Source organism: Leptidea sinapis, chromosome 20, assembly GCF_905404315.1.
Source record: "Leptidea sinapis chromosome 20, ilLepSina1.1, whole genome shotgun sequence".
Classification (NCBI taxonomy): Eukaryota; Metazoa; Arthropoda; class Insecta; order Lepidoptera; family Pieridae; genus Leptidea; species Leptidea sinapis.
In genome coordinates, this window is record NC_066284.1 from 4,527,207 (window position 1) to 4,536,994 (window position 9,788).

General features: G+C 32.5%; 1 protein-coding gene and 1 long non-coding RNA gene across 2 annotated transcripts; both read right to left on the reverse strand.

The window, feature by feature from the left end:
• Nucleotides 1-1,086: 1,086 nt before the first annotated feature.
• Nucleotides 1,087-3,644, reverse strand: LOC126970319 (p21-activated protein kinase-interacting protein 1-like). The gene is made up of 3 exons (XM_050816163.1): nucleotides 3,389-3,644; nucleotides 3,010-3,301; nucleotides 1,087-1,884 (listed from the first exon to the last, which is right to left on the reverse strand). The coding sequence occupies exons 1-3, from the start codon at nucleotides 3,455-3,457 to the stop codon at nucleotides 1,103-1,105; spliced, it is 1,143 nt and encodes a 380-aa protein (XP_050672120.1). The 5' UTR covers nucleotides 3,458-3,644; the 3' UTR covers nucleotides 1,087-1,102.
• Nucleotides 3,645-6,024: 2,380 nt separating this feature from the next.
• Nucleotides 6,025-7,553, reverse strand: LOC126970340 (uncharacterized). Its single transcript, XR_007730605.1, has 3 exons — nucleotides 7,332-7,553; nucleotides 6,514-6,781; nucleotides 6,025-6,430 (listed from the first exon to the last, which is right to left on the reverse strand). It is a non-coding gene; the product is annotated as an uncharacterized LOC126970340 (long non-coding RNA).
• Between the last annotated feature and the right edge of the window lie 2,235 nt (nucleotides 7,554-9,788).

The window sequence follows — 9,788 nt, forward strand, 5'->3', positions numbered from 1 at the left end:
TATTTGCTTGTAATTTCATATTTCTCATATTACAACTTATAGATCTAGTATGACTCCCAAATATGAATTCCACCTTCGCACGACACCCCACAAATTAGGATATCATCCCCATCTGGAAGTGTAGTGTTCCTACACATTGCAGTTTTCAAGGAATTTTCTTCCACATACAACAAAGCTGTGGAATGAGCTTCCTTGTTTGGTGTAAATCCATGACAGACAGATAGATGGACACTGAGAGTCCCGTTTGCAAAAAAAGCTTTGTGGTTTTTACTTACAATACAGAAATATTCCCTATCATAGTGAACAGATGTTATAATAAGTCTTGCTATTATTTATCTTATCTTACTATTTTTTATTATCTTGTTAACAAGAAATGATACCTATTATTACCTACAAGCTACATTGTGCTAACTTCAGTTGAGTCTTCTGTAAACAAACTTATTCAGAATGACGAAGACCTTTAAGTATATCCTCAAACAAAGATCTATATCTTTCAGACAGTCTCTCAAAGTAAAATTTTACGAAATAAATATTATGACTTTTCATTGTCAGTACATTTATGAAAACTTAATATACATTCACAAAAATTGTTACCTATTTGCTCTTAATATTGATTTTCATTATTATAACACTAGAAATAAGGGATTGCTTGTAACTAATTGGCTTCAGAAGATACATAATATCTTTATAGGTAATGTATACACTTTTATAATAATGTCCCTGCCACTGTTCAGGCATTATCTATAAATAAATTTAAATGTTTTATTAGAAAATGGCTCAGTTGTAAATCCTATTACTCCATAGCTGAATATCTAAGTGATTCGACAGCTTGGGACTAGATTATGATTATTTTATACCAATAGGAATGACAGTATAATATTGTATATTTCATTAAAAAGAGCGCAAAAAAAGTTTGCTAGGAGAGTTTCTTGCGCCACTTCTTCTCTCTCAGAGCGCCATTTGTTTCTGAAGCGGTAGTAGTATCTAGTATATTACAAATGACATCAAAAAGAATTCAATTTTGAGAAAATAAATGCCTTTTTTATGCCTCTCATTCGTTAAAAATTAGGTTATAAAGAAAAACTATTTAGTGTTAAGTTTTTTAGTCTTTATTCTTATTCTTTACTCTTTTACTTCTCTTCCTTTTCTTAGCTTTTTTAGGAGGTTGAGGTGCTTCTGGTGACTCAGTTTTATTCTCTTCATCTCCATAACTAATAGTTACAAAAGCCCCAGGTTTTCTCTTAGTAGGGAGTTTCACGGTATTTTCAACATCTGAGCCATCACTATCAGACTCCTTAACATTTGAATTGTTATTTTCTTCATCAGATTCCTCTTTCTTTATTAAATGATTTTGTCTATTCAACGCCACACAGGTTATACGACAAGCAGCATTTGTAGATGAAATTTCTTTCAGTTGGCTTCCTTTAACTGTCCATACCTTCAATTCTCCTGAGCTAGATGCAGAATATAGTGTGTTATTTTCAAAATACAAACACTTGACCCTTTGTTTATGAGCTGGACATGTTTGTGCCTGTGAGTCAGAGACAGTAAATGTAAGAATGTTTCCATTTTCTAAACCAACAAATAACTGTTCGTCACTACCCCACTGAATACAAGTGGGTTTTGAATTACATTTAATTCTTTTCTCTAAAGCAGCTTCTTTAATCATCCAAACATCAACATTCTGTTGTGAAGCAAGGGAAAACTTGTTCCCATCAGGTGAAAATGTAATATTGGATGGAGAAATAAGACCTTTACTAGCAAGGTTTATGGTGAAAGCTGGTCTGCCTTTTACAAGGTTCCAAGTCCTCAAAGTCTTATCACCGCCTAAACTAAAGGCTAATTTATCCGAAGGATGTATAGCTATAGATGTTACTGGCTGTCCTGAAAAAATTAAGAAATTATTTTATTTGCTAATTTCAGCAAGTGTTTCATAATATAATATTTAATTAGGTAATAAATAAATTATAATAATAATATAATTCAATATAAATATATAATTTGTCTTGTTATGTATTGTAAATGATGTTATAATCTTATCATTTAAATGTCTAGATAGAATGTGACAGCTCTGAAAATGTCGAAACAAATTGAGTTTGACAGTTAACCTCTACTTTGAGCAATGCACACACAATAACATTGTGATTGTAAGATTTAGCTTGTCACACACACTAAAGTAATAAATCTGGCCTGTTTTCATTGGTTGTCTAGCAGCAAGAGGCTCTATCTAGGCATATAAATTTTCTAAGGTTATAATAATACAGGAATGATGATATTATAATAACATGACACTATCTTAGGTTTAACGATTAGGAAGGTTCGAAATTACTCATATATCTGAAAGAATATGTGATATTATCATTCAGTGGTTAAAATCTCATAAAAATCAGGCACATTCACATAAGTTCAAATTGAACAAATTTTCGTTTTATTAGTATAATTATATTCATGTACCCTTAAAATTTCACATTATGAGGTACTTAAACTGTCAGTTAGGGAGTATGAAAATAAATAAAGATCCTGGTCATAACATAACACATGCATGCTAAATCACAACATAAGATTATATTGCATTAGATTATTGTCCTTTATGCTATTAAACACAAATGTCTTATAAAACTCATCTAAACATAGCTGTATAATAATACAACAAGGCTGGCAATACTCCTGTGATTCCTCTGGTGTTGCAAGAGAATGTGGGTGGTGGTGATCACTTAACACCAGATGACCCGTACACTTGATTATCCTTTTCCATAAAAAAAATTATTAAAGTAATCAATTGGTCATTTTTTTATTTAATCTTACTACTTTGTACTGGGGAGGTGCAGAGAAATATTGCATACCTCAGCCTTAACTTATTTCATTCATGAGTTTGTTGACTTCTCACAATTTTTTAATAAAATATCTTGTATTATACAACACATCAACACAGAAGTAGAAAAATATGCAATGCTATCAAATATGTAACTCTATATGCAGAAAAACTTTACTTGGCCAATAGCTATTTACCTCCATGGGCTTTTTTCCATATTTTCTCTACTTGCCAGTTGCCTGTTCTTGTTACGATAATTGATCCATCATCACTTCCCGTCAAAAGATGGGTGCCTCCGTGAGTAAAAGCTGCAGTATTTATTGTGCCATCATGGTTCATAAGTACAGTATGTTCTTTTCTTGTTTTCATATCAATAACCACTACTTTATCGTCAGTTCCTCCTGAGGCAAGGAATTTACCGACAATTGATAAACAACGCACGGATGATGTGTGTGAATGTGTTGCGAATGTCTGTTTTAATTTTGTAACCTAGAAATAATCATTTTTATATTTATACTTTGAAGAAGCAAAACATTGAAATAAGTTTATTTATTAAAGTAAACGCTTATAACGCACCTCATTTTCGTTGCGCAAGGAGTATCCAAGCAAGAAGCCTTCGTAGGTTCCAACAATTAATTCATCCATTTTGATGGCTAGTGAAACTACAATGCGTTTTATTTTATTTAAGAGTATTCAAAATAAGTAATTAAGCATTATTCGACTGTAACACCATATATCTACTCAATTTAATACAAGAAATAAATAGAAACTAATCCAATTTTTAATTTACTAACCTCTAAAGGCTAACAATATTTTTATTTTCACTGACATACACATTTTTTTGGGATTTTATGACCTGGTAACTAATACCTTTAAGTCAAGTCTTTTTTTATACATACACTAAACCCTTGACACATTAATTATATAGCCCATTAAACCCTGGGGATTAAAAGTGATTTGAATATGGAATGTCGATACAATATAAGTAAAAAAAAAAGTTTGTCGAAGACTTAGAACATTGACACTTATATTCTAAGGTCGAAGAAGTTAAACAAAGGCGCGGATTCACTCGAATGGGTTTTGAATTCGTTTGCAATTATTGTTTACTCAAATTTGGGTTTCACTTGGTCTTAAACAAAGGCGCGGATTCACTCGAATGAGTTTTGAATTCGTTTGCAATTGTTAACTCAAATTCGGGTTTTACTTGGTCTCTCCAAAAATAAAGTGTGTCTTACTCAAGTACATAGTAGTGAGAATAAGTATCTTATATTAACTCCAGATAATATTATATTGGAAGCTAAAATGGCATACAGAGTCAACTTATTACCTCCCTTGATCAATACAAAATTTCATAACAATATGACAATTTCATATAATTATTTTGACTTGTGTAGTGTGTATTATTTAGGTAATTATGATTTTGAAGTCATAATGGAGGTCTAACCTATATAAAAATCTTGATAAAACCCATAAAGCTAACAGGTGTTTTTTTGTAATCGAGTATATTGAAAGGTAATTAATTCTTATTTATATTTTGGTTGTCTTACGACCGTCAGCTCGTCTTCAATTCTATTCTTCCTACTGTGGCTTCTGTGTCTGCTGCTCTTGTTACCAATGCTCTAAATAAAAAAAGCTAACTATGAATTTGACAACGATGCAATATTGTTGACAATTGTTATGTTTTTTGGCGGGAACGAGTGAACGAAGGAAGGCGCGCTTATACAAAAAAAAATTGTTTAAATTATTGTTCATTGTGCATATATTTTTCATACTTGTAAATTGTTTATCCTGGTTTATAAATATTCGATTTTTGTATATATAAATTGTTAAGTGCGCTTCCCCATCGCCATGGGGAAGCGTACAGGTAAAAGGCCGAAGAACGGCCAGAGCGACGCAGAACCAGCAGACGAACTTCCCCTATCCGAATCCTCGGTATCTGACGCGGAGGTGACTGAACGTCTCATTGTAAGAAGAAAGGATAAAGAGAAGTATACCCCTTATAGAGCGACAAATTATTATAGGTTGTACGACGAAAATTCAAATAAGAAGGAATTTATTGTATTTCTCAATCGCAAGCAGGGTGAAGTCAAAATATCAGACAAGGACAGGTTGGGTCTGTCAAATGGAATCAGGAGGCATTGCGTATCGGGTGTGTTGCACCTGAGGTCCGTTAATGCTTTTAAAGTTGGTGTTACCTTTGACCTGCCTAACAATGCAAATGTATTTTTAAAAAATGAAAAGTTACTTAGCGAGTTGGAGATGGTTGCCTCAATTCCGGCTTCTGAAACGGAGGTCACTGGAGTTCTTACTTCTGTTCCCACTGATTACTCCAACAAAAAAATTCATCAATTAATTGCATTGAGTAAAAAAGTTATTGCTGTGAGAAGGTTCATGCGGCGAGTAAAGGACCCACAGGGTGTTGTCTCCTTTGTTCCAACGCAAACTGTTGCAGTCACATTTGCATCAACGTTGTTACCTGAGTATGTAACACTTGATCACTGGAGGCATGAGGTTAATGTATATGTACCCCCTATTAAACAGTGTCTACGCTGTATGAAATTCGGCCATATTGCTAAATTTTGTAGAAACAATGAAGTTTGTTCCATATGTTCTGACAATCACAATTTTAAAATGTGTCCAAAAACTTTAACAAAATGTGCCAACTGTGGTGGAGATCACATAGCTATCTCATCTACCTGTCCTCTGAAAAAACAAAAAATTGAAGAAAACAAAGTGAAGTCCCGTAGTGTTAGATACTCAGATCTCTTCAATGAATCTGCTTTCCCTCAATTAAACTCAAAGTATATTGACACACACCTGAGCAATCTTATAAAATCTGACAAATTTATGAACCTCTTGGTTGAAGCAGTTTTACAAATTTGTACGAATAAAGATAAGTTAACTATAAATTCAAATAGTATTAAGGAAATTCTGAATAACACTTTTAGAAAAAAGACATCTAGTTAATTGTTATTATGGATACATTGAATATAGTGCAGTGGAACGCTCAAAGTATTATTAGTAATAGGCTTATTTTTACAAGGTTTTTATATGAAAATCATATCCATATTGCTATAATTTCGGAAACTTGGTTAAAACCACATCAGTATTTTTTAATAAAAGGCTATAACACAATAAGGAATGATTGTGGTAATAAACACAATGGTGTAGCAATTTTTATTCATAATAATATCACATTTTCTAACATAAATACATATTATGATAGTGCTCTACAAAATGTTTGCATTAAAATTAAAATTAATAACAAAGAACTGAGTATTCTGAGTTTTTACAGTCCTTCCAATTCAAATCCTCCATTTAATAAAAACAATTTAAACAGTTTAATTAAGTCCATTCCAGAGCCAATGATATTTGCAGGTGATTTCAATGCTCATCACATGTTGTGGGGATGTGTTGATACATTGCCTCGAGGTAAAGATGTTTTAGAGGTTATAGATGAGAATGGTCTTGTTATTCTGAATAATGGTCAAGCTACCACAATAGGATCTCCATCTTGGCATCCTAATGCTCTTGACTTGACTTTGGTAACTCCATCATTGGCTCTTTTATGTGACTGGTCAGTTATTGACAGTCCTCTGGGCAGTAGTTATCATCTCCCTGTAATAATAAAAATGGCAGTAAGTAGTGATAGTAGTAGTTTGCAAAACACATTATGTAATAATCTACATTTGCCCACTCACCCTAATTATAAGCAGGTGAATTGGAATATGTATAGTAACTTAGTTGTTTCTTATTTGGATGATGTTAAATTTGACACTTTATCTTCAATAGATGCTTTTAATTCCTTTTGTAATACTTTACTTTCTGCTGCCAAGCAGTCAATCCCTAGCTGTCTGTTTTCCAAAAGTTCTAATAGTAATAATGTTACTAGTTCTTGTTCACAAAAATCTTTTAAATATCCTTGGTTGCCTTGGTGGAATCAGAGGTGTACAGAAGCAGTTTTAAATGCTAAAAATGGTTACATTAATTTTAAAAACAACTCCACTGATGAAAATTATGTGGAGTTTAAGAGATTGCGGGCTTTAAAAAAACTTATCTTAAAAAGTGAAAGAAGAAATAGCTGGATAGGCTTGTGCAATTCATTTAATCGTTGTACTCCTTTGTCTTCAATTTGGAAATACATGCGCAAATTTAACAAAACTTACATTCCTGACAGTGTGTTGAATGATAGTTGGATTCCAGATTTTCTACAAAAGTATACTTCTGACATTTGTATCAAATGAGTTAACTAACTATGTAAATGTTGTTAATGATAGTAATAAATATTTGATAGAGCCTTTTTCTTTACAAGAACTAAAATCCGCTTTATTTACTAGAAGAGATACATCTTTCGGTCTTGATACCATTCCATATATTTTACTCAAAAAACTTAATTGCCACAGTCTCAACATCTTTTTAAATAATCTTAATCGCCTATGGAAGGAGAATACTATTCCTGCAGAATGGAAAACAGACTGTTTAATCCCAGTTTTAAAGCCAGACAAAAATAAAATGTTACCTGACTCTTATAGACCTATAGCTCTCACGTCTTGTGTTGGGAAGATATTTGAGCAGCTTCTAAAACAACGTCTCGAGTTCTTTATAGAACAAAATTGTCTTTTGCCTAATAATCAGTTTGGTTTTCGCAAAGGTCGGTCTTCTAGGGAGAGTATAGCGCAGTTACAGCTTGATGCGCATCAATGTTTAGCAAGTAATCAGTAGGTATCTTTTGTCTGTATTTTTTGACATCTCAGGTGCCTTCAATAGTGTAAATATTGCCGTGCTTTGTGACGAGTTATCAATGTTAGGGATACCAGGTAAAATAATAAATTGGATGCAGTCCTTTTTGACTGACAGAAAAGTATATGTAAAATTTAATAAACATTTGTATGGACCACGACTTTCTTCTCTAGGTGTTTGTCAGGGGGGAATATTGTCTCCTTTAATTTTTATTATGTACATAAGACGATTGAACCTTATTTTGGGGCCAAATATAGTAAACCTACAGTATGCAGATGACTTAGTCGTCTATGTATCGGGAGTTGATCTGATTAATTTAGCCGCTACTATTAATAAAGCACTTGTAAATTTATATCAATACTTTTCTTATCTTAATTTAAATGTAAATCCAACCAAATCAAAAGTCTTTGTGATTGGTCGTAAACGCATCATATTGCCTCCCATTTTATACAATGGCATTCCACTGCCTATTTCATGTGACATAAAATTTCTAGGTGTAACATTTACTCCAAAACTTTCTTGGAAAAAATATACAGATAGTGTTATAATTAAAGCGAATAAAGCTTATAATGTATTAAAATCTTTGTGTGCAACGTCGTGGGGAGCGGACCCTAAAATATTGTTAATTTTGTATAAATCGCTTATTCGTAGTCATTTTGAATATGGCTTTCATTGTTTCGCCGCAGACAGCAAAATTGTTAATAGTCTGGATAAAATACAAAATAAATGTATGCGTACAATATTGGGTGCACTTAAAACTAGCCCAATAGCTGCTATGCAAATCGAGGCCAACCTTCCTCCTTTGTGTATTAGATTTAGTTATCTTAAAGAAAGATTTATTTTAAAGCTCTATAGCTTGCCGACGAACAATCTTCTTAAGAATCTTATTGCTTATCAATCGTCTTCATTTCCGAGACAGTTGTTTATCTTGCAAGATTTTTCTTCATTTTTTAAATTTCTACAAGATTTAAATATTCATCGGAATAATGATATACTTCCCTGCCATGCAGGTTCTTTTCGATGTAAATATTCTGCAATTAATGTTGTAATAGATCCAAATTTAACTTCAAAAGAGGAGGTTCATGTATTATTGTCAGAATGGTCTAATTGTAAATTTGTTTATACGGATGGCGCAAAAAACAATAATAATGTTTCTTTTGCAATCTACCTTCCTGAAATTAGGAAGGGTATTGGCTTTAAGATTAATAGATATGCCAGTATTTTTACTGCTGAAGCCGTCGCTATTCTTTTTGCTTTAAAGCATATTAAGAAACAAAATCAACTTAATAAGAAGTGGGTAATAGTTAGTGATAGTATGAGTGTGTTAAAAAGTTTGTCAAATAACAAAATGAGTGCTAACATCAATTACATCATTTTTGCTATAAAGGAATTGTGGTTCGAACTATGTTTAATCGATATTAAAGTGGATTTCGTTTGGGTCCCGTCCCATATAGGAGTAGCAGGAAACGAAAGCGCTGATTTTCTAGCTAGAACTATCATTAATATATCCGATCTATCCCTATATCCTGATTGCAAAGATCTAGACATTAACATACCATATACAGATATAATAAGTAATCTAAAACAGCGTATGACTCTTCTTTGGGGAAGATATTGGTACAATTGTACAGAAGTTGAAAATAAGGCTCATTCGTATACTTTGTTAGATAAACCCGTTAATAGCACACCCTGGTTTTGTAAGTTTAAAAATAACGCTCACAGAAAGTTCTATACTACAATAACACGAATGCGTATTGGTCACTATCGATTGAATTTTCATCTTCATCGCAAAAAAATTGTCTCCTCTCCTTTTTGTGACCATTGTAATAAGCAACAAGATCAGTCTCTGGATCACATCTTTTTTGATTGTTCGTCCTTTGGCATACAGCGCCTTGTGTTGATGGATGAGCTACTGGAAATATATGGTGCACCCAATATAATCCCGCTCTCAGTAATAGATCTATTAAAGGACACATCAACTTATATGTCCTTGTATAAATTTGTATGTAGTACTGTAAATACATTGTAATTTGTAGATACATACGTTGTAAATTTGTTTATAATTATGTAAATACGTTATAACTTGTACATATACAACTAGTAATAGCATAGCGCAATTCGCGAACTGAACAGATAATGTAAATAGGTAGGTATTATTCTAAAAAGTTATGCAAATTACACTGGATTTGACTTTAAGAAAAGGGGAAAATTATTAGAGACTATATTACTGGATTTG